General features: G+C 44.0%; 1 protein-coding gene across 1 annotated transcript in view; it reads left to right on the top strand.

Annotated features, from left to right (window-relative positions):
• Positions 1-21233, top strand: part of LOC8034256 (cytochrome P450 3A24) — a 32405-nt gene extending 11172 nt beyond the window's left edge. The window contains exons 6-14 of the mRNA XM_029995336.4: positions 560-648; positions 2584-2729; positions 5532-5647; positions 7480-7615; positions 8084-8244; positions 11088-11179; positions 15095-15238; positions 17102-17264; positions 21132-21233. Coding sequence (XP_029851196.2) covers positions 560-648; positions 2584-2729; positions 5532-5647; positions 7480-7615; positions 8084-8244; positions 11088-11179; positions 15095-15238; positions 17102-17264; positions 21132-21233 — 1149 coding nt within the window. The remainder of the gene's footprint in view (positions 1-559; positions 649-2583; positions 2730-5531; positions 5648-7479; positions 7616-8083; positions 8245-11087; positions 11180-15094; positions 15239-17101; positions 17265-21131) is intronic.
• Positions 21234-25710: the final 4477 nt, after the last annotated feature.

Raw genomic sequence — 25710 nt, 5'->3', positions numbered from 1 at the left:
TATGAGCCGGTATGTCGCCTCCTCTTCTTTCTACCTCCATGATATGTTGTGATGTGTTGTCCATGTCAACAGCGCTCTGTTATCCTCTCGAGCATGGTGTTTCAGAAAATGCAATTCTCCCGTTTATTTTCGTAGTTTTCTGCATGCTCACTAGGAGGCGCAAGCAGCCGCCCAATTTTATTTTAGCCGTCTATACGTCCGTTTACTGCCTAGGGAACTATAATCATTAGCTGCGTTCGACTTACCTGCACCTCCTCCACCGGTGCAGAAAAATGTAGGGTGGTGACCTACACTTTTGAGGTTTACCCACTATCCTTCCAATCGGAGCCAATCAGAACTATGCGTCGTTGTGACGTCACCGCCACCCCTGCAAACGAAGCTGACGAACTTGCTCTCCGCAAAGGTGGCGCAGCGTGGACTCACTGTTGATGACGTGTTGTGGGCAAAGGCGCAGGCATTTTCTTCTATGTGGTTTCGGTTGAGGTAACCGAGTACCCAAGGTTATCGCCGCACCGCCCAACAAAGCGTAAAGGCGGGTTTTTTTTGTTTTTTTTTACAGATGTACCCACGGATAAATGACAGCATCCGTGCTACGGTTACGTTTCTTAAGGAGGCTGCTGAAAAGGACACAGAAGTGGACATAAGAACGTGAGTCTGCTACCATACCGCCACCATTTTCTTCGTTCCTACAACCGCTTCGTCAGACCCATCGGCATGCAATGCAAAGAGGAATTTCACCCCCTACTTGCGTGTAGCACGAAGTCCGCCTTTCCTTTCAAACCTTTGGCTTTTTAGTCGGGTTGATGTTGTTGGTGTTGTTTATACTTTTTGGGTTTTCGGAGTTTTTTTCTTATTTTTAAATCGATAATTTCCTTTTATTATCTTTTCCACACATTTTCGGTGTTTTTCAATATTTCTTTTGAACGTCGAGCCAACAACAAATGTAAGTTTTTAATGACGCTTAGATCGACGCAAATGGTACACCGGATTTGGATTTCCCAACTTCGGGGGAACTTGCATGGGACCCTGCGAATACTTGAAAAAAGTCACGGAACCTACATGAGAATAAAACGAGATTGAGTGATTTGTTTCCCGAAAAATCATGCAGCCTCGGGAAAGTGTTGTACGAGTTCTTGCAAACCAAAAGCGAAAGCTTTTTTCTCGTTCCTTCTCAATCTTTGGAACGAGTTCCCGTTAAAAATTCCTGTGGTTCGAAAGGAACGCGTTCGCGCTACACGTCTAAGATAGGAACGTGTCGTTACAATAACGTTACATTTTCCGTATTTTAACGAAACGTTCTGCGGGATAATCCGTAGATAAAATAGCGAGCAAGGGTAAATACCCGTATGGAACTCAAATTGTCGAGTCGCCACGATCACATTTGTTTAATTTTTTTCGTTTTAGATTTTTTTTTTTTAGGTTCTTCCCTATTCCTTGAATTCGGAGGTTGAGATGGCCGAGAATAAATCACGTAAAGTCCTACCGAATTCAAGTAAAATTGTAATAAATAGACAAAAAAAAAAAAAACGGCGGTTTTTTTATCGTTTTCTGGAACACGTAATGATCGAGCTCCCGTTCCAGTTCCACCGACACGAGATGGAACTGTGGCGTCCTTTCCTCCCTCTTAAAAGGAACGTCGTTCCATGAAACGCCGTTCCGTACACTTCCTCGCGGACAGTTCAGTGGGGGCCGTGCTTTGGGTTAACCCAAAGTAAACCTGGAGATAGATAACGTCTACTCTTAACTTATCGTCCCGAAGTTTGCCGGTATTTATCAAAAATACGGAGCTCTATGTTTTTTCCCCCAAGTGATTCGTTAGTTCAGGCAGGTTTCATTCGGTGCTTTCCGTTCACGTGTCCTCTATACCAATTTAATCCCCAAGCTAAATTTAACGGGAAACCTCAAGTCACGTGACCTATTCACCAGTTTCGTTTCACCGCTAGATTTAACCGGAAAATTGAGGTCACGTGACATATATACACCAATTGAGTTTCCTCGCTAAGTATGGCGAGGAGTTTCTTGTCATGTGATCTAGGCACCGTGAGTGTCCCGGCTAAATTTAGCGAGGAAATCGATACCACTAGTTCTCCTACACTCCCCGAAACGGCTCACTTAACGCGTTCGAAACGAATATAAACGATCGCTCCCTGAATACCGCATTTTTGATTTATTTATTTATTTATTTACAGATACTACTGCCTTCTCAAGGAGGGCGTTGTAGGACGGGCTTCTAAACAATGACTGAAACGTACAATATGGGACAAGGCCAGTGCAACGAACATATTAAAGAGCAGAAACCGTGAAACCGACAACCGACGACATTTTAGCATTTACGCTAGAAAGCGAACAAGACATTGAACGATGTTATATACACAAACGACCAACACAACTTAGTTCGAGATATATAGCTGCCAAACTATTTCAGGAGCAGTGCATTGAAAAATTGGCTAACAGACAGCAGTCACAACAAAATCAAAACAATAAGCAATAAGTAGCCTCGAGGTTATTTAAATAATGAAAAGAGCATTTCTTGCTTTATAAACCTTGAAATAAAGGTCGCTGCCATTTTTTTTTTCTTTCTAGCTTGTTCTCCAATTACGCCCTCGACGCCATTGCCAGATGCGCCTTCGGCACGAAAATGGAGTCTCATCTCAAAGAGGTCGACGATTTCGCCGCCAAAAACAAGTCCTTTTTCGCTGCTCCCCAGGCTCTTTCCGGCGTCATTTCGCGTAAGACTCGTGTGCTTATAGACCTACTCATGTTTGCAAATAAACCGGAGCGCCCCTAGCGGACGCCACCGGCGCCGCGCATGCGCGATGGAGTGTGGCCAAGAAGCTCGCCGTCGCCCATAAACAAACCATTGAAATGCGATGTTGTCGGCGTCGGTGTAAGTTTCCGTGCTCTTTTTTTTTTTTTTTTTTTCTCGTTGGAATTGTTGATTTTACGTCTTCTTGGGCAATGTCTGACTACTTGAGTGGCCTTGGCGAAATTACTGAAGCTCGTTACACCGCAAAACTTCGCTTGAATAATATGACAAGCGGCGAGTCATTCCGTGTGGACGCCGCAGAATGGACGCTAAAGTCTGATTCGCAAGATGAGATTCCGCTCGCAGTTTTCAGTCGCAACGTCGCTCGGGCTGCAAAAGCGTGAACCGTAGCTGGAGATGGTCGACGTCGATACTGAAAATCGCAAGCGGAATCGGATCGAGTGAATCAGGCATAACAAGTTGGTGATAGCCACTGCTAACAACGATCAGCATGTCATTTTATCTACTGTTTACACCGAGCCTGCTTACCCCAACCAACATCTAAACTTAAAAAAAGTCCTTTAAGGCCTGCACTTACGTCTTATCGCAATTACCGGGTCAGCATATGGTCTACGGGCCGGTGTCGTTTGCCACGAGCAGACAAGAAGCAGAAACGTTTGAAAGAGTAGACGACAGTTCGAACGATAAAGTGGTCGTTTGAACTTGAAGACGCACTGAACGTCAGGCACGTAGCCAAGGGAGGGTGGGGCCCATGGCCTGTTTTGAGGTCACGTGTGCCACGTCACGGATGTTTGTTAATCCCCCGTTTACGTGGAGAGCAGCGCAGAATCTGCGGCCGACCTACAGAATATCTGTCGTCCCGTCCGAATAATCGCTTTCCCTCCTTTTCGGGAAGGATTAGGGTCAGTAGCATTGATCAAGGGAAAGCGGGGCGAAGCTATCCCCAACCTAAAGTTTGCGTCGTTCCGTGCATTTCGCGCTAAACTTAGCGAGCAAATTGTTGTCACGTGACCTAAACACTAATTCAATTTTTCCGCTAAATTTAGCGAGAAAACCTGATGTCAACTGACCTTACGTTACGTCCAGTTTTTCTTTTTTCAGTTTTCCCGCTAAATTCAGCGGGAAAAATTGACGTCACATGACCTCGAGTTTTAGGTAAAAAATGCTGTCACATCACCTATGCTACACAAGACTTTATACAGACTTCTAAACAAATTAAAACTATCACTTCTTAAATACTGCCATTACTATTATTTTTCTTTCCCTGCGCCACGTTTAAGGCAGTGAACGTCACAGACTACAGGTTCGTGCCAAGAAAGACTCCGCCGACACAACCAAACGCGATTCCGTCGTGCATAATTGCTCGCTCGTATTTTCTGCACCGGCTTCTCCTTTTCGCAACTCCGTGAGGTCTGTCGTGCGGATCCACCGCAAACCAAACTTGCACCACTGCTGATACATCATTAAAAGAACACGGTGTTCGCGGCACACAGAATGATGTGCGGACACACACGCCTCACGTATGTCCGAAGCACGATGGCTTCACATATCTGTAATCTTCGAAACTATCTGCAGGCAGTTTTGTATGGCCTGTGTGATTAAACACGCATAAAACACTGTATGAAGAATGTTTTTGTTTATTTTTTTTTGTATAATGTATGATTTATTTATTTATTTGTACATACTGCTAGCCCGTAGGGCCGTGGCAGGGAGGAAAAAAAAACAACAAAAAAACACACACACACAAAAAAAAGAATATGACTCATACCTCCAACAGAGCTACGAACAATAAAGTGGTTACAAGATTAAATACAAAACGCGCCGAGAGCGCAAAATAGAAAACAAGAGCACTAAATGCACGTAAAAAGTGATAATAAATTTAACAATGACAATATACTGACAAAAATTATCACCAATAACTAATAACTGAGGGCACGTGCCGTGTACAAAAACACTATATACAAAAGAAAAGCAGTACAATATTTAAAGTATCACGTAATATATGCATATTTAACCCCAAAAAGAGAGAAAAAAAAAAAAAGACAAAATAACACCAGGCAATATGCTCACTCTTTAAACAGAGTAAAAAAGTCTAACGGCGTCTTCGAACACTGAAACATCGTCGTGACTTACGATATGTTCGGGAAGCTTATTCCAATCGTTAATTGTATTTGCAAAAAAGGAATACTTGAAAACATCGATTCTGGGCAGATACGACTGCAATGCTTTGGAATGATTTAATCTAGCTGATCTATTGGTTATGTTTCTAAGATAAGTGTCTCGGTTGATCTTTACTTGTCCATGATAAATCAAAAACAAAAACTTTAGGCGTGCAATTTTTCTCCTAACCGCTAAGGGTTCAAGCCCGCAGGCACTCAACATTTCTGTCACAGAGGACGTTGATTTGTAATTTGAAGTTATGAAACGTGCAGCCTTCCTCTGTATTCTCTCGAGCCTGTCTATGTCAGTCTTGGTTGCGGGGTCCCAAACGACAGAGGCATATTCTAGAGTGGGTCGTATTAGAGTTTTGTAGGCCGTAAGTTTTATTTCTTCATTGCTATTTTTAAGTTTATTTTTAAGTTTATTTCCATGATCTCGGAATAGGCACGAAACCTCGACGAGTCATTGTCCCGTCTCGTGTGAGTTGTTTCGATTATGAACAAGGGTCACTAAGTTGCCCATCTTACTACCTTGCTGTCGCTCTAAGTTATACCTGTTTTTTTAACGTTTATTTATTACCGATTCGTGTTTCAACCTGTTTCAGTGTTGCTCCCTAGTCTGGCGAAGCTCTTGCGGCTAGATGCCCTCAAATCCGATAGGCTGCCTTATTTCATGGCCCTCTCGGAATCGATCATAAGGGAGCGAAAACACCAAGAAAACGTGAGATGAACTTCTTCCTTTGAAATTTCTACGTGCGAGGGCTTTTCATTTTGATTTAACGTGGTTCCTAAAGCCCTTTCATACTCTTGCGGTTTGCTTACGACCGAGTTCTTGTTACCTCTTATGACCAGAGGACACACTGGTACGCTGGCGCCATCTAAGGTGACCTTGGAACTGCATTTCACTAGAGCGACGGTGGTTTTGCGGTGTTTGCGAGATGAAGTGTAGGAAGCATTAATGAGAAATGGTCGCTTGTAACATTGTCAAAAGTCAAGTAAAGTCCTGCCAACTTGGCTTCACTGATTATGTCTCCCGTATGACAGACGAAACGTCCGACTAAATTGTTATATTTGTAATGTAAAGTCGGTGTAGTTTGATTCATCGTGATATGTTCCGGCTTCTGGGACATTTTTGCATTCTCAAACGTTTTTCGAGACGATGAGTAAATAGTGATGCTAAAAAAATGTAATGGAGCGCAGCGGAACGAACGGTTCTTGAAATTCTTTGACGATTACGCTTTGGTAGATTGTAGAGTGGGGACCCTTAGCGGCTTTTCCCATCACCTCCCACCTTCCACCTGCCCCGCGGCTCCATCTGCTAGTGTCGTTTGACGTCACGTGACCTAGATCAGAAAGGGTTAACCTATCGGCCACTCGGAAAGGTCGCGTGGCCAGGAGGGGTGGTGCGGGAACAGTACCGAGCTGACAACGGGGACGAGCGGCCGCTACTGACTTGCTCTTGAGTCTTGACTGGACCCCCGAGCGAGAAGGACCTACCTGGCTGCTGTCGCGGACTCACGCGGACGTCGACATCGGGCCGCCTCCGTGGGTGCCGGCGCTGTCCGCCTCAGGCCATCCTATTGTCAAGACGAGGAAAAATTGACCATCCTGGGACAGCGGGCTCAGGCCGAACCTCCACGCCCCCCGCAGGACCGGGCCGTGAGCGAGTAAACAGTTCCGTGAGAGCTTGACTGCGATGTGATCCCATTCGGAGGTGACCGGTTGGAAATGTAAAAAACGACACGAGGGAAAGGAAAAAAAGAATAAGTGAAATGAATGGAAATGCCAAGTGTTCCAAAGCTACCCGATAGATGGCGCCAGTGTGCTCAGATTTTAAAATGGTTTTAAGGCATTCAGTAGCAAGAACAAGCAAGTATTTCGTCTCTTTCTGTCCCTGTTTATAACGCGCTGTTTCTATTAATATTATCTCAAATCATCAACTCGCTCAAGGTTCCATTTCAACAAGCTGAAAATATGCTTAGACCTAAAAGAAACAGGTCTGCGCTGTGGCACTAAGCATGGTGTTACGTCATGCTCAAGGACGTAGCACCATGCCCGTCCTTCGTCGAACTCCCACCACAGTTAGCAGCGACTGACTCTTTCGAGTGCTTAGCCGGAAAAGTAGGCGCTCCAGAATTCTTAAGAGTGTATTGATTCGTGTATTCAATATGCACCAACACAGGACCCTGACGCCATGCAGCTCAGGTGGCGGTGCTTATCAATTGATGGTGAATTCTTATGCGAAGCGCAAGTTCGTCTGCTTCGTTTGCAGCTAGGGGTTGTGGTGACGTCAGAAAGATGCCGAGCACTGGTTGGCTCTGGTTGAAAAATAGAGGGTAGACCTCAAGGCAGCTTGCTTTGAGGTCTACCCACTATCCTTCGATCAGAGCCAATTGGAGCCCGGCGTTCTGACGTCACCGAAACCCCTGCAAAAAAAGCAATCGAACTTCGATGATAACTTGCTCGGGTATCGCCATACCCTGCGTGAGTGCCTATACTCTAGGAGTGCGCGCGGCCCGGTGTAGTTACGTAAACCACACACCCGATTTGCAGAGACAAGAGGACTTCTTACAACTCATGATGGACGTGCAAGAAGAGACCAGTTCCTCTGGCGCTGATTCCCAAACTGACGACAGACTTTTCAATCCGGAGTCCGGCTCCAAAGCCTTTTCCATGGGCAGAAGAAGGGGTCTGTCTTTTTTGGCTACGCGGCGACTGGTCCACTTCATTCCAGTGCAGAATAGACTCGTTTCAAAAGTGCGCGCCACCCAATAGTTGCTGCGCCAGTTATCCGAATCTTCCACTGGCGTTTGTTCCCCTAATATGATCATGTATTAGACACGGGTGCCGCGTCAGCATTCGGCGAGGGCTCGAATCAAATTAGGTGCTTCTTTCCCAAGAAATGGCGACTGCCATTGATGCTTTATGGACTTTTCAAAGGGTGTACTGTCCCGGCACAAAATGCATTTTTAGATCTAATATCGTATCCCGAGCTCTGTCGTTTGCTAGGCCCCTTCTAGTGTTCGCCGTATTTCACTAATTCTCCATGTTCTACAAAACGAAATTACGTGTTTTGTTTTTATTGTGTATAGTATTTACGGGACGACAAGCACAGTGATTGGGGAATTAAGTGCTGGCGCCTTTTCCCACGTTTCAGCCTTGACGAAAAGCGAGGCGCTTGCCCAGTGCATCATGTTCTTTCTCGCTGGCCGCGACACGTCTGCGACGTTGCTGGCACATGCCATCTACATGCTCGCCCTGCACCCCGAAGCCCAAGCAAAGCTGAGGAAAGAGGCGGACGAATGCTTCGAGAAACACGTAAGGAAATCGGGGAGGCGGGTTTGGCAGTCATTAAATGCAAGACATGCACATCCGTCATCATTATTGGATCTTAGCGGAAAACAAACAGCGCAAGGACAAGGACAGAGTAGAAGGCGGTAGACACACACAGCGCTGTTTGTTTTCCGCTAATATGAATGACCAACCAGCCCACTCGTCAACACTACTGAATTATTGGATCACACACCCGCCCTAAGTGGCAATCGCGCTGAGGCTTCACGAGAGTAAGGAAGAAAGCGGTAGACGCACGCGTCTTATCGTCCTCGCGTGTCAGCATTTCGCTCGTTGGCAGACGCTGCAAGACCAGCTGGCGACGACACTGACGCGAGCTAAACGGTGCTGCATGAATCAACTATTGGTGACGTTTAGGAGGAAAGGCGTGGACCAAATGTCTTTTAGGCGGTTTTGGGTATGCACCCTCAATAGACCTTTTTCAAAACTCAGTCAGGCAACTTTGGTAACAATCATCATCAGCAACAGCAGAGGTGGACAGTGGATAGCACTGACAGCGGCAGTGTAGAGGAGGTGCAGATTTGTATCACAATGGAGACGACCACAAGGGAATGGGATAAGGCAGAAAGTAAGGTTCCAGCAGTGTTGTAAGGAACGGCGTTCCTGGAAATCGTACCTTTTAGGAGGAACGAAGGAACGCCGCCGTTACATCTTGCATCGGTGGAACTGGAACGGGAACTCATTCCCTTTTTACTAGGACGGAAACAAGAACGGCGTTCCTTTTTTTCGTCCTGCGAGGTAATTTTTATTTTATTTCTAAGAGGGAAATTCTAAAAGTATTAAAAACAATATATTTACAGAGAGCGGGATCTCGTTAACTGTTTGGTTACTCTTCTTAGGTTTTATTTAGTGTGGTCCTTGTTTGGTAACACTCACGTGCGGGAAAGCCAGTAAACATTGATTCCTCTTTTTTTTTTTTTAATTGGGGGGGAGACTGTGGTACAAAACTTTTAGTCGAAGGAAAAGATAAAGAAAGCGAGACTTTTCAAACTCAGCTTTGTTTTTTTGCTTCAACGCATCTTCATGCACCCAGAAAGCTAAGGCCAACTACAGCCATCACCGACTACAGCCATCACTGAACTTCTACAAAAAGACCTACAGTTGGTCACTCGAAAGATACACAAAAACAAAACTTTGTTCCTTCTCCCCTTATCCCCCCTCCTTCAAACTTCACAAACAATCCAACCTTCACGAAGAAGGGCTTGTAGTTTTCAAGGCTGACTTTCCCAATGCACTACCCTCTTCTTAACTTGCTTCTCTTGCGGACAGCAACACCGAGAAGCAACTGTTGTCAAGTTCAAACAAGGGACTTCGTTAGATTGAAGCGTGTGAGGTTGTTGTTAAACGCTCATGCAATATGGGGAACAGTACACTTGGCTGAGTTGGCTCGTGTGAATCGTCCTCCACAGACATGAAAATGGTTAAAAGCTGAGATTTGTAAAGTTGAATATATCAACAAAACAAACCCTGCTTCCGCTTGTTTTCTTCTCTTGGGTACCCTTTCATCACGGCATACAAAATCGCATGTTCCCATTTGATGGGATAGATGAGAAAAAGAAAACTTTACTTAATCTAACTAAATGTGGTAATCAGTAAAATACAAATGTAACGTATAGGTAATTATATGTTCCATTTTTGTCACTGTAACGGGAGCGAGTTCCTTTCTCACAGATGGAGCTTGTAACGGGAACGCGTTCTAAAAATCAGAAGGAACGAGGAACGAGCTTTCGGTTCCTTTTTTTTAAAAAAACGTGTGCAACACTGGTCTTGAGCGGGTGCAGCGACAAGCGCAGACGACACAAGTATACTAGGAAAAACAAGCGGATTGAAGTTGTGGAATGTGATTAATCAAATAATTATGGGAAAAGAGGTACCTGATGATCGAAAACTAGGTAAAATGATACTAATTTATAACGGCAGGGGTCCACGAATGACAACCTAATACACAGACCTCGTCTTCTGAGTGGTATTGGCCCAAGTGGTCAGAGTTTATGTTTGTGCAGGGTTACAAGATAATTTAAAGGTTCTTTTGTTGGAATCATGGATTTTTTTTTTCTTTCAACCAACACGGCATTCAGACACAGCGTTTAGATCACCATCTTAAAACTAAACACGTACACGCGCAAACTAACATGTACACAAATTCGCGTCTTCTCGCCTTTTCGCATTGGAACAGCCTTTCCAAGGAAATTGCATCCATTAGTGATCATATGTCTACTTTTTTTTTGTAGCCGTGAACGTGACGAATATTCGCATATCAAATATAACGATATATATTAAACAGGTACTATAAAAATATGTGCACAAAACAGAAGACGAATATGGCAATTCAACTTAATCCATAGATTAAGTTGAATTTCCATATTCTTCTGTTTGATGAAAGCTATAATTCTGATAGTAATTTTTAATATATATTTAATTGCTGCCGAAAAAGTCGATATGCGTTGAAATATTCGTTGTATGCATGAATTGCATATTTTTTTATGTGTGTTGCTTGTTTTTTTTTTCCTCAAATTATTCTACTGTTTGTGCGTTTAGGGTAAGTAAATATTTAAATACAAAAAAATTCAGCCTCATTTTCTTTTAAGCTGTAGCTTTTAAGAATTAGGTCGGTTTACCTAACGACAGAAATGTTTTGCGCTTTTTTCTGTGATTAAGCCGAGAAACGTGAAAGCATGTGTTTTCTTAAAAGTTTTTTTTTTCTAACCTTGATTTTTCACATCCGGGCAGTTTTTAAAAGCGAACGGTTGCGTCTTACTTAAGTTAAGAGGTACAATAAATAGGACAATTTTTTTGTTGTTGCTTCCCAGGGAGAAGAGTTAACAATGGACGTGGTTGCAAAGCTCAAGTACGTTCGTGGGGTGGTTTCGGAGACTCTCCGGATGCTGCCACCTGCAACCAGGTGAGGACGATTTGATCTTGGAGAATTCCCCATTCGGGCTTTAGCCAACGACTTCACTTTCCCTCTAAGCGTAGTAATGTCCTGAATCGTTTGGGACACCAAGGCCCATTCACATATTTCCGTTTTCTAACGATGCATGTTTTGTTTTTGTTTCGGAAGTTTATCGGCAAACGTAGCACAGATGTCCTGGTGATTCATGGTGTAACCTAAGAAGACTTAAGCAAACAATGCTCCGTGAATGGGCCTTTAACTACATTCTAAAAAACAAGTCCGCGTGGTTGCTTTTCTGCAGAACATAAAGACCGCCAATCGTGAAGGATGAGAGTGAATAGCAAAACTCAGGAAACGACAAAAAAAAAAAAAAAAAAAAAGAAAGTGCCACGTTTGCATAAACAGTAGACATGATTTGTTGCTGTTTTTCTTTTTTTTTTTTTACTCGCTCATCTTTCCTCCGCACATTTCATTTTGAGATTTAATCCTATTCCGAGTTTCGTCATTCGCTCGGATCCTTCAATTGTCCGCCGGGGTTAGCTGCTTTTATAATGTGCAGAAAAATTAACACGCATGTTATATATATATATGTCATCATCATCATTTATTAAACCTTGAAGGCCATTGCTGGCATTACACAAGGTGGGAGTAACTGCTGAAGAAACAATATATAAAGGAACAAACAAAAAGTGGGTTACATGCTGGAAAACATTGTGATATAAAGCAGCAAAAACAGGAAAAAAAAAACACTTAAAACATTTTTAGGGAAAAACAGCTGATGAAACAGAAAAATACCCAAACAAAACATTTCTATGAACACGAGTTGACTTTGCTATTAGTGCAAATGCAGATGGATGGTCAGTTGGGATATGAATGTATTATAATCTGTCTGGGTCACGATACTGTTAGGCAGGCTATTCCAGTCCGTTATTGTGAATGGCAAGGTGGAGTTAAAAACGAAACTGACGAGGCGAAAATTGGACGAACTTTACAGACGTTATCAATGCGAGGAAATATGCGAGTGGCTGGGGATAATAGTGAAGTTCTGATGTCATGGTTATGATAGCAAATCTTGTGAAAAAGAGACAGGCGTGATAATTTTCTTCTGGTTGAGAGGAGATCAAGGTTAGCTTTCATTCGTAAAGAAGTGATGCTGGTGTCTCGTGAGTAATCTGAAAAAATGAATCTGATTGCGCGATTTTGAAGTGCCTCTATGTTTGTTATCAATGAATGTTGCCAAGGGGACCAGATGGATGACGCGTATTCAAGTTGCGATCTTACGAGTGTAGTGTAGGCTAGTTGTTTAACTGATGATGGTGCTAGTTTCAGATTCCGTCGAAGATAGCCAAGAGAGCGGTTAGCATTAGACAGGACGTGTGTTATTGCGTGTTCCATGAGAGATCGTCAGATAAGGGAACACCCAGATATTTGTAAGATGGACACTTGGTAATTACCTGACTGCACATAGTGGACAATGAGCACGCGTGAAGGAAACGAGATTTGTTTTAGAAACGTTAATTGCCATTTTCCACTGTTTACACCAGTCGGCTATTAGGTTAAGGTCAGCTTGTAGGGTTATGTCATCGTTCAGGTTAGATACAGATCGGTAAATTACGCAGTCATCAGCAAAAAGTCGAATACAGGATGTTATGCGATGTGGTAGGTCATTTACAAATGTTAAAAAAAGCAGAGGTCCGAGAACACTGCCCTGGGGGACTCCGGATGATATGTACAGGAGAATAAGCTGACGACTGGTTGTTAATCACAGTATGCTGAGTACGATTGGTTAAAAATTGTCCTATCCATGATGTTAGGAGTGGATGACTGTGAAGTTGGTTTATCTTGAGCATGAGTAAACTGTGGGATACCTTATCGAATGCTTTAGAAAAATCAATGAATATGGCGTCTGTCTGTATGTTATTATCGATGTTACTGTGTATTTCATGAACAAGGTGTACAAGTAGCGTTTCGCAAGAATATGATTGTCTGAACCCGTGTTGGTTTGGAAAGAGGATGAGGTTATTTTCGAAATGCTTCATGACATCTGAATATATTATGTGCTCAAGTAGCTTGCAGGGGACACTGGTTAGAGATATAGGACGATAATTTGATGGTGAAGCTCGAACCCCCAATTTGTGTATGGGGACCACTCTGCCAATTTTCCAATCTGTAGGAAGCTCGCCGCAAGACAAAGATTGTTGGAAGATAATTAACAAAAAACGAGCTGAGTGTAATTTAGTGTTTTTCAGTAATTTGGAATTAATTTTGTCGACCCCAGAACTCGACGACAACTGTAACCTTTCTATAGAGCTCATGATACCTGCATACGTTATTTCAATGGCAGCCATGGGAGTGTGATATGCGTTGTTAAGATGAGGCATGTTACTGTGGTCATCTGTGGTGAAGACTGAGGTGAAATAGTCGTTAAGACAGTTGGCGCTTTCTTTATCCGATAATGGCAACCGATCATCGCTCATTAGTTGTACAGGTCTAGACGTTTTTGGATTAATTACCTCCCAGAACTTTTTAGGTTTGTTGCGAAGAATGTTTACTAAGTCATTGTTAAAGAATTTTGCCTTCGCCTCTGTAATAGATTTCTTATAAATTTTAGCAATATCATTGTACTGTTTCCAAGCGAGATCGGTAGTCAGTGGTTTGGCACGGCTGAATAGTCTTTTCTTTTTTCTGTTTATTTGGTTAAGCGTTTTTTCAACCAGGTATTTGATTTGTCACGAGTTATGTTTATTGATGGGATGTAAGTGTTGGCAAGGTGTGCAAGTTTATTTCTGAAGAGAATCCAGTTTTCATCGACTGTCCTGCTCATACAGCCATGCTGAAAACTATCGGAAAAATATTTCAAGCTCATTGTTAATTGCGGAGTAATTAGTTTTATTCTAGTCTTTAATGGTTTTAAAATGTGGTGATTTCCGCTGAGTTTCAAATTCAATGTTGAAATGAATTACGTCATGGTCACTAATGGGTGGGTGGTATGTTATATTTTTAACAAGTGTAGTGTCAGTAGTGAGGCATAGATCTAAAATATGACTTGTTCTTTGGGTTGATCTGGTAGGTTGAGTAATCAGCTGCGATAGATTAAATGTAAGACATGTGTCTATGAGTTCTCCTGAAATATGATTCGAGGACGAAAGAGTATTGCAAATGATGTCAGGACAATTGAAGTCGCCTAAGAGAATGCATGATGCGTTTCGGGATTGGTTGAAGATGAAAGAGAGCGCGTCATGAAGCTTATAAAAAAAAAACCATTAACAAAGTCGGGCGGTCTATACACACTTCCACGACGCTATGATTTTTTAGAAAGCCAATCGAGCAAAGCCAAAAGTGCTTCGTCACGATCACTCTCACGTCTAAAAAAGACAATCCGTTCGCTGCGGATACGATGATAGAGTTATCAGCGGATATTCCTCGAACATGTGCGAATCATCCTTGCTTCATACAAGCCTATACTTGCAACATGTCTGCAGACGGTTTTTCTAAGACCAATGTAATGCGGAGTGCAAGTTCGTCCGCTTCTCTTGCAGGGGTTGTGATGACGTCAGAGAGACGCCGACCTTTGATTGGCTCTGGTGGAAACATAGTGGGTAGACGTCCAGGCAGCTTGCTTTGAGGTCTACCCACTATCCTTCCAATCAGAGCCAATCAGACCTCGGCGCTCTGACGTCACCACAACCCCTACTAAAAGAAGCAGAAGAACTTGCGTTTCGCATAGGGCCGTCTCAGAGGGAGGATACACTCGTCAGACAGTGTCCGCAAACTGTCTTCTGTAGGATGTACTAGCGCTGCAACCGCGGCATAAATCTGCAGCTACGGTTCCCGCGGCTGTGAAAGCGACCATCGAAGGACCCTCTCCGACAGTTGGTGACGTTGGCAGTAGTGTTCTTGTGTTTCTTTTTTCTTCTTCTGCAGACTCGAACGATTAGCTGCGGAAGACTACGTTCTCGGCGACACAGGCATCAGGGTTCCCAAAGGGTGCATCATCGCGATTCCCATCTACTCGATGCACCATGACCCGGAGTACTTCCCCGATCCCTTCGCTTTCAAACCAGAAAGGCAAGAAACATTCAGGACGGTTCACGCACTTTGTGACCGCTTACGACCGTATGTCTTGGAAACCCTTAAAATGTCTTACGACGACAGAACACACTGGTGCAATCTATCGGGGAGCCGTGAAACTCTTGGTATCTTGGCATATTTCTTTTTCTGTTTTTTTTTTTCGCGCCTCATTTCTTTTTATTTGGAAAATCTTTTGGCAATGTTGTGAGCGACCATTTCTTTTTAGATATGCATACATTTCATCTCGCAAATACCACAAAATCCTCGCTCTAGTGAAATGCAGTTCCAGGGTCACCTCATAGGAGGCGCCAAAAAGCGCCACTGGTATACCGCTGTAACACCGAGGTAAAGTGAACTAGAAAAGATTGAGTGGGGCCACCGGAGTGCTATTTTTGAAGCTCCGCATGTGGAAAAATTAATGGAGCGTGCTACGAGCGAAGTGGCTTGGATTTACATAAAAAAGGAGACGAGTGCTACAACATAAGCTCTTGACCAAACGCGCAGATAATCTTTAACACAGAACGTATTATGTCAGCCGGTTATTATGCTCCTCTAGCTGCTATGCCTTGCACCGCACACATTTATTTTGTTCTTTATTCGCTGAATTGCCTTGGGACATTTGTTTAATGGAATAGAGGGGTTCACTTGCAATCTTTTTCGTGTAAAGCGAGATGTCCCGCCGGTGATGACTTTAGAGACAGTGCGTGTTTTCTCAATCTCACGTTCACACAACGGCCATTCGGGCCTACGTGCACCTTGCCCTACGAGAAAGGAATCTCGTACACTACGCCTTCGAGGCAGTTCACAAACTTGTTAACATGCTTGACACCGCATTCTTCCTGTTTGTCGTGTTGAGAGCTGATTTCAGGGCACAGCCTCCCTAGTAAAAAAAATCATTTGTATGAGAAATTTCTTGTGTCCAATAAACACATATCAATCATACAAGATATATAAGAACATATAAGAACATATAAGAACCATATAAGAATTTTATGAGAACTATATAAGAATTATATAAGATGTATAAGAACCCCATAAGAAACGTATAAGAAACTTCCCACTGGTTTCTTATATGGTGCTTGTATGTTCTCATATATCTTATATAGTTCTTATATAGCTCTTATATGGTTCTTATACGGTTCTTATATGTTCTTATATATCTCGTATGATTCATATGTGTTTATTGGACACAGAAATTTCTCATACAAATGAGAATTTTCAATAGGGAGCTGTCGGGTGCAGAAAGCACCACCTTCACACAAAACCTGTTGGCTAACCCCTTTCAAGTTATGTGAAACGCAATGTGAAACTCAAACTACACTAATGCAAGTTTCGTAGTGATTAAATTAGATTATACTGACGTAGTCAAAATTCAATGTTGAACTAAAAACACTACTTGGCTAGGTGGCGCAAGTCACCGCCCGATTCAAAGGGAATAGCCACCATCCATCCATCCATCCAACCATTCATGCGTTCTCTTGAGAGCCTGTGTTACAGGGTTTCCAACTGCTCGATCGAAGTCACGCGGTCTATAATCCCCATTTGCAATACGAGCTGCGAGGAGGTGCCGAAAGCGTCCATCTACTGCGAACGTCTTCACCTTTCCGCCTGCTTTCCTCCTCGCCACCTGAAAACGCTGCGCATGCGCACCTCTACTGATCTCCGCCGCAGGAGGCATCCGCCATTAAATTGCAAATGCTTCCCACGGTTTGAGACGAGCCCTCTCTTCAATCTAGGCTCTCTCGTATTCTCTCGTCGTAAGAGATCGCAAGAGGCAAATGTCGTGTTCGCGCTAACATTGTCCCTTAGTGCATGCCACTTTACTCTTGTTTGCCTGTTGCGTTTTCTTTCTCACGACAGATTCATCGGCGAGAATATCGAGTCAATTCGTCCGTATACCTACCTACCGTTCGGGGCTGGTCCTAGGAACTGCATCGGCGACCGGTTCGCCCTGGAAGCCATCAAGATTGCCCTGCTTCACGTGGTCCGAAGCGTCGAATTCTACCGTAGCCAAAACACTCGGGTGCGTAAAATAGTTACCGAAGACCTTCATCTTCAAGGTCCTAAGATGCATGGAATGCATTATGTAGAAAGTGATGGTTTGAAATTTGTTTAGAAGGCGTAAAACACTCGTTTCGGGGAACGGAGAAAAACTGTGTATTCGTTTACTCGCTCAATTTTGCGAGAAATTGACGTCACGTGATATGACGTTAAGTGTCGTCGTGGTATTCCGTGACACCAGGACTTGACGTGGCCTAATCTTATAGGATACCAAGTCACGTGACTTCAATTTGCCCGCTAAATTTAGAGGGGTTTTCACTTTATATGGCCAGGGGCCACATGACGTGGCGCCACGGTGTTCCTTGATCTAATGTCACACGTTGCCAGGTCAAGTGACCTCAATTTTCTCGTTAAATTTAGCGGTGAATGCACGGACGGTCGAACAGGTTTATAGGATTAGATGGGTTCGTTAAAAACCTTTTCACGCCTTAAAAGCGATCATCTTGTAGCCCGTTTCCAGCTTCACAATCTCGGATATGAGTCGAAGCTTGTTCACTCACATATAAAACTTGAGGTAACAACAAATGGACCCACACCCTAAGATCAAGCCCCACATGCGCCTTCTAGCTGGCTGGTGACAGCTAAGAAAAAATCCGCCTGGTCCGGGATTCGATCTCGGGACCTCTCCTAGACTAGCGGAGCGCTCTGAGATAACCAGGAGCTGGCCATGAGTTAGCGAACGAAATTTAACACTTTTTCGGCGATCTTCAGTCTCATGGAGGGCGCCAGTGGCGCTCCGATTAAGTGGGGAAGTTCATTTAGTCTTATTATCTCCGTCGGAGACTTTTCCTAAAATTATCATATCAAACATTAACGTCTCATTTCACCCTTCCGGTGGTAATGATGAGAACTGGTGGCAACTGTTGACATTCGGTTGCTCTACTCATTGTCATGTCCTGGTTAGCTGAACTGGTAGACGCACTAACCAACCACACCCCCTTTAAAGCTCCTAGGGGCCCTGAGAGTATATTGCAACTAAAAAAATAAATATAGCACTCCGCTAGTCTCAAAGAAGATACGGGACCGAACATCGGACCAAGTGGATTTTTTGAGCGGCGACCAGTTGCCTGGTTGCGCGAATTTCGCTCTGTTTTTAAGTGGGAAGTCAATTTATTCTTACGCGAATTTTCTCCATCTTTGGGACTTCCATTAACATCATTGTATCAATGAACCCACTCAATATCTAAACCAAGAAGTTGCATCGGCATAAACCAACCAATTCATGCCAACCCAGCACGTAAAATATCTCGCAAAAAAAAAAGGGATTGCAACAGGAGATTTAGTGATTGTTCCTCGAGGCCGACGAATGAGAAATCAGCCGGTTTTGTTCGTTCAGTTTAGGCCTATGAGGTATTGGAGCAGCATGGCCCCCTAATAATCATGCGACCCCCGTGGCAAATAAAAAAATGGACGCTGCCCCTTCCGTCAGCCATTGGTACCAAATACTGATCGCCCTTCTCATTGGCTGGAGTGATTCAAAGAAAGCAATGAGTGGCATTCCCTGTGTGCGTAACCGGGCAGTGTAATACACCGATGGACTTCTTCAGAATGCGCGTAGTTGAGTCGACTGGCTTGACTGATTTTGTCCAACGGTTCCGTAAATCCCCGGTCGCACCACTAATACATCATAGAAAAGATTGCAGACACCGCCTGATACATGTTTCTTCCTTGTATGACGAAACTGTCAAACTGGTCATACAGAAATTGTTCCGAGACATGTTTTCAAGCGTACATCCCCAACTGTCTTGTACATCAACGCCTCGGCACATGCAATAAAATGATAATTTCCAAATGAACAATAACAAAGCTTGCAATGCTCCATGGGAATATTTTCGATGATAGTCATGAAACATCGATTAAACTTTCGGACGCCTATAGTTTTTATTCCACAGCTCTACAAATATATATATATATATATTTTTTTTTTTGCTTTGAATTTTATGTGTCACATTCATGAAATTGTCAATATTAGCTTTTCTCGACAATAGATCGTTATGTTACCGAAGAACGTAATCGCCTGGGTATCATAAAACGCAAATCAAATGGAATTTTGATATTTCTTCGAGAACTTTTTATTCCACGGAACGTCCAAGAAGGTAGGCTATGCAAATCAACGATGGTAACACTCCCAAACGTGCTTGAGGCATAACCGCAGATAATTTTGCCATTCTGTCTGCACAAAACAGCGTGTCTTTTGCTCGATGTACGAGCAGTGTGAATTCGGCTTAAAGGGCGTCTCCAGCCTAAAATGAGGGTCATTAATTTTATAAAAAAAACCTCGTGGAAGGTACCAGGACCTTCTCGTGGAAGTGTCCAGAAAAGTTCAGTTGAATCGTAGAATAGAGTGTATAAAACGCTTATGGAAATTCCGGCATTGCAACTCACTCGATAAACGAGCGGTGACCTAACAGGGTCAGGATACCCGTCTCCTTAGGGCTCTCCTACCTCCGCCCTTCTCGCCATCCATACGTTGCTCAGTTTCCCGCCGTCCCGCCTGTTGTCATTGCGTCGGTCGCGTCGCGTCGCTCACATGTCTGCGGCAACTGCACGTTACAAACGAAGGCAAAAGGGTAGGACGCAAGAAAAAACACAGCGCTGACTTTTACGTTTCTCTTTCTATTTCTCTGCAAGAAGCAAGGACTTGGCACAAAGAAAACAACGTTACTAGTGCTCAATTAGTACTCAACTAGTGATGTTGAATGCAACGTTACATGAGAACTCAATTGGGAAACTGCCATAAAAGTCACCTTTCAGAAAATGGCTCCGTTCTGTGCATGAGAACTGAACTAATAGGGAGTATTCACTGGCGGCCATAGCTGTGTGCGCGAATACTGAGCGCGTGCTGATGGCGAGCTTCCACAGTTCTTTTGCAACGTGCATTCCCCACCATCGAAAGTGCCGGTCTTAGCAGCCTATTGATGTGAGCTCGTTCTGAGCATGCGCTCTAAACAGCACCCACAAATATGGCGTCCAGTGAATACTCCCTATAGCGATCACAACACAGCCATTTCTCCCGCACCGGTTACTCCGGTAAATACACGGCTGCACGTATAGACCTTTTCTGCAAGTGCGCCGCCATCTTGAATTGACGTCACTTCCAGTATGGGCGAAAACATTGTTTTGCCTTTGCCACGCCAATAGAAGGCATTTAGGATATAAGCGTAACCGTCACACATTCTCGTTTTACCTCCCCTTTATTTTTTACTATTTGCAGGTTGAAACGGTGCATTATTTTTTCGTCGCCCATACCGGATACGCCTAAAGCCCCTCGATGTGTTTGCGTTTGTCTTGCAAGTAGCGTCAATTGCGCGAGTGCACGAGGCCCATGTCTCGAGCGGCCCTTGGAAGCAAATGGCGGCGCAGCACTGAAATGAGGGGGCCTTGGAAGCAAATGGCAGCGGAGCACCCGCTCATGGCACGTGTCTCGCGCGCTTCCACAACAATGGTTGGCGGTACTTGTAAAAACGCTTTTATCAAGGGGCTTTAGATACGCCTATTAGGTGGCTGGGGACGAGAGTACACAGAAAAGCTAGCCACCAAACGTATAGGTTCAAGTACAGTCGCGCAAGGGCTGGTGGCGCCATCTCGCTGCAGCTATGTAAAGCAACTTTCATGTTTTGACTCGTCGCTAAAGGGTGGCGCTGTTATCGTATTTAGTTTGGTTTCGATGGACGCCTTGCGGTCTAAGTTTCAATGGTACGTTGCCCAACTGAGTGTTTTAGTAACGTTGATTGAAGGCATGTAAAATTGCGCGGGCGTGAAGACGTGCGGCGGCTATTTTTTGGATGGAGAGACCTTTTTTAAGAACTCTTCTGAAATCTTTGTCCAGGTTCCTTTGGAATTTCTTTATCGCCTTAGACTGCTCCAAGCCAAGGACGTCACTGTCGGAATTCGGAAGAGGCCAGTGCAACTTGCCGAAACCGGGTTGTAGGACTTCGTCAGGATCCTGATGCGACGCGACTAATCCTGTGGTCTCGCATACTGTTTTAGGCTAATCAAGGTCAATTTATATACTACATTAACACATTTCGGGATCTGGAGTTGCAAATAAAGCATACGCGTTGTCACGTCAAGAAGAAAAAGAAAACGCAAGTGTTGCGCATTGCTTAGGTTCTGCGCAAAGTAGTTCTTACAAGATTTAGTTGTAGAGAGCAGAAACAATGCGTTTTGCGTTTGAAGCGTGCTCGTCTTGACAATATAACATATAGCTGATATGCCCTTAGCGAAACACCGAGGGAAGCGAAGCTGGCAGAAGAATGCGAAGAGGAAGCTTCAGGTAAACCTCAAAACGGCGTGCCGACGTTTCACTAGGGGACCTAGACCTACATATATATAATTTAATTCAACATATAAAGATGGAAATTAATAAGGTTCCGTGAGTACCCTGACTCTTTTTTTTTTCTTACTGTGGTTCTTGACGTGTATACGAGTATAGCTTACCACGTATTTGTATGTATGCGCGAACTGTTTCACCCTAAAACTCCTAGTGCTTCGACTTTCCCGCACAGCACGCTGGAGAGCCGATCACTCCCCTCTACGGGGAGAGCTCAGTGAATGACAAAATTAAAAATATGTCTAGACCTAAAACAGAGAGGAGAAGCGGAAGCTCTTTACAACTCCCTGTAATGCCGAATTAGAGCGCAGCTCTTGAGAAGGAGCTAGGAGGGCAGGGTACTGAGAAGGGGGGGGGTCACGTGACCTCGGGGAGGGGGGTCACGTGACCTCGGGGAGGGGGGTCACGTGATCCCCCCCCCCGAGAAATTTTTCCGCTAGATTCAGCGGGAAAATTTTTCCGCTAGATTTAGCGGGGAAATTTTTCCAATAAATTTAGCGGGGAAATTTTTCCGCTAGATCTAGCGGGGAAATTTTCCCGCTAGATTTAGCAAAAAGATGTTTCCGCTAAATTTAGCGGGGAAATTTTTTCGCTCAATTTAGCGGGGAAATTTACCCATAATCCACCGCGTGGTAACGCCGACGGCAACGCCGCTCAAGCCGGAAACGGGCGCCTAAGAGCTGCGCTCTAAAAACCGTCAGCGCGGTGGCATTGAATATGGTAGCAGGGCGGACATTTTTTTTTTCTTTGTCCATGCATGCCTTCTGGCCGTTCCCTCCGCATTCCCTTCCCTCCGAAAGAGCATCAAAGGATTATTTCCTTTGTTGCTCTTTCACAGCATTTTACCCGGCAAAATCATATCTCTCTTCTTTCTTAAAGCTTGCAAACAAATTTTCTAATTTAGGACAAAATTAATTAAAAAAGTAATGAGTAATTTTTTCGAAATTAATGCTTGAAAGTAATTCAATGCATTGCTAAATTACTAGGCAAGAGAACTGATTCATTACATTACTCATTACTCCAAAATTTAATTTAATTACTGTAATTCACATACAGTAATGTCATTGCTGCCATCTCTGCTCTCTCTCTCTCTCTCTCTCTCTCTCTATATATATATATATATATATATATATCTATATATATATATATATATCAATGACCAACTGACGACGCGCGGTGCAGAGAAATGTAGGCTGCAGTCTGACAGAATCTTCGGAGATCTATTAGTGAGAACGCACATATTGGCCAAAAATCACCGTGCACCATCATGACACTAATAAGTGCCGACAAGGAGCGATTCGGTAGTCACAGCACAGCGGAGGCTCCAACGCTATATAGCCTGGGACTGGCACTTTCCGCACATGGTTTGTCTTTCGAGTCGGATTAGCCTGTGGCGCCTCGTCGCCTGTGGAGTGCAGCTTCAACATGCTACAGCCTCATGGGTGGTGGGAGGGGTGAATGGGAGGGGGGGGGGGGGGGGGGAGTCGAGTCGGAGCAGCTGTGAGTTGGAGGCATGCGTTTAGAACCTATGGAGGCGGCCCGAGCTTACATCAGCCCTCATCGCAACTGGCAAGGACTCGGCCAGATAGGCCCATCCGGAGGCCGGCGATAGAGGCGATGTGCGCGGACAGCCGCTTTGGAAGGAACGTCGCAAGGTGTGTCGATGAAACGATCCTGAGAACTCTTCGATGAAACGAACTGTCGTTGGAACGTCGCTGTATACGAAACAATATGTCGATGAGACGTCGGTCGAGAAATCAATGACCACCGCTGGGCACGGAACTCGCTCGAGTAGATTTTGTTGAGCTCAAATGTCGAGACCTTTCGCATGAAACATCGAAATATCATCACCACCGTGATGTTCGTGTAGTTTGTGTATGGATTTGAGTATATCTGCCTCACCTTCTTTTCTTTAAAGCAGCTGTTCAACGATTTTAACGTTGAAAGAATTTGCATCTCCTTCCTTCACAATGTTGCAATTCCGCCGTGTAATCGCGAGGCAAGAATTAGAATATTTCCCGACCTGCAGCTGCGAGCGGCGGCCATGAGAACCACGCGGCGTGACGTCAATGGGGGACTTGTATAAAGATAGCGAGTTGTGCGAATACCTCTTCGATGAAAGGCAATTTTTCTATAAATCTTGTTCCAACATAAATATAAATGCATCAAAAACCTGGTATCATCGACAAAACTTTTATTATCTGGAGTTTTAGTGGCGCCATCTATCCGAGGTAACAAGGAGGTTAGAAGTACTAGGAGGGGGCACGTTGCAATATTGGTGAAGCCTAGTCATAAAAAGTTTAAACGATTTTGTGCCCAGCGTGACCGCAGATCTCTCTGGCGATTGGTGCGCGTGACATGTCACGTGTGAGATGGATGGTTGCTTGTAGAAGGACTCCTTGCAGGCTTGCGCGCGCTCCGTCCGGTAGGTTTTATCAGATCGAAGGCTAGACTGCGGTGTATTCTTGTAGCCGATAGCAAGACGAAGGCTAGCTACGGTCACGTGATGTGGTCACGTTGGCATGGTAAGGGAGGAGAGTAAGGAGGAAAATGAGAAAGAGGCGAGGCGTCAAGGGAGCATGGCTTGTGGAGGCTACGCGGCCGACGTCATGCCCTCTCCTACCCTTCTATTCTCCATGGAGGTCAACAAGAGCGTCAGCTCTATCTAGTGCCGCGAACAGTCGCCAGAAACCGGAGGGGTAGGGGGCAGTGCCAGAGCCCGGACGAGGCTTTCCTCCATTCGCCATGTTTATCGCTCTGCGCAAGCACGTGGTCACGTGGTCTCGAGCGGGTGAGTTCTCGCTGCTCACTTATGGCTCTAGAGAGAGAGAGCTTCACAGAAACCCCGCGAGTCCCCCATTGACGTCACAGCGCACGTGACTTGGAAGATGGAGAAGGAGTTGAGAGCTGCCGAAAACCTTAACCTTTGTCAATTTTGTACAATAAAAACGAGGACAGGGAGGCAAAAGCGTTTTTTTGTTCTTTACTTCAGAAAGCTTGAGACGCCAACTCTCAAATTATTTAATCAAAGCACTGAAATTGTTGCACAGCTCCTTTAAAGGGCCAACCGTGGTAACCAAAGTAAGGAGCTGAAGGACAGGTTGTTACTTCTGATCAACGAATCCCAGATAAAAAAGACTGAAGAGGACTCTTGTTGACTCGTACGTTTGCTCTTCACTGGTATTAACTGGATTGGTTGCCACGAGGTGCATGAAACGCACGACGCAGTCAGCGTGCGTTCGAAACTGCCCAGCACCCCAAACTCGTTGTTTTTGTGAACTTGCGGTTATGCTTGATCTTCAAATTTTTGCGCGAGGTCGTGCAAATCATACTAGTGAATAAAAATCTGAATGGTTTCAATCGTGGTTTTATCCAGAATTTAAATCGGGATTAGAAGTAATCCGGTTTTACTGTGATGATTTATATCATACGTTTTATGAAAATAAAGTACCAAATATATATTTTTATCTATCGTTTGTTTGCGACTTAATGCTTTTCATGCGCATTTATTTTGCATTTAATCAAAAATAGCAAAACAATGAAAACATACATCATGCTGAACATAAGCAAAATATATTCTGCTGAGCAAATTAAAAAGGAGCTGTATTTCTCCCTTCCACTTCATTCACATAGTTCTCCGGCATTCCATGTAAGCAAATTGAAATGCGAAGGATGGAAACAAACACAGAAAGTATGCGTCCTCACAAAAGCACACATGCCGACAGAAAGAGATGGAGAGAAAGAAAGAGGGACAGATGGACCGTCACCGAGATGCAGACTGAGTTTTAAATCTAAGGTAGATCTTGCATTGGCCAGTATAATCGTTGTGTCTTACACGAGCTTGCTGCTTTTCTTTTGAGACCATACCACCACCTTACGCTCTTTAAAACTAAATGAAAAAGCCATTTTGATGGGCAACTAGACGAATGTGCACGAGTTCAAAAGCAGAAATCATTATTTTAAGGTAAAGTGACTGAAATCATATAATGCTAATTTGTATTTAAAAAAAAATCCCACTTGAATAAAATAAATTTGGTTTTATGCTTTTTTACCTAAAAATGTTTTCCCTATTCGT

The sequence above is a fragment of the Ixodes scapularis genome, unplaced genomic scaffold, assembly GCF_016920785.2.
Source record: "Ixodes scapularis isolate PalLabHiFi unplaced genomic scaffold, ASM1692078v2 PGA_scaffold8__174_contigs__length_109621045, whole genome shotgun sequence".
NCBI lineage: Eukaryota > Metazoa > Arthropoda > Arachnida > Ixodida > Ixodidae > Ixodes > Ixodes scapularis.
The sequence above is the reverse complement of the archived record's forward strand: the minus strand, read 5'-3'. Positions and strand labels throughout refer to the sequence as shown.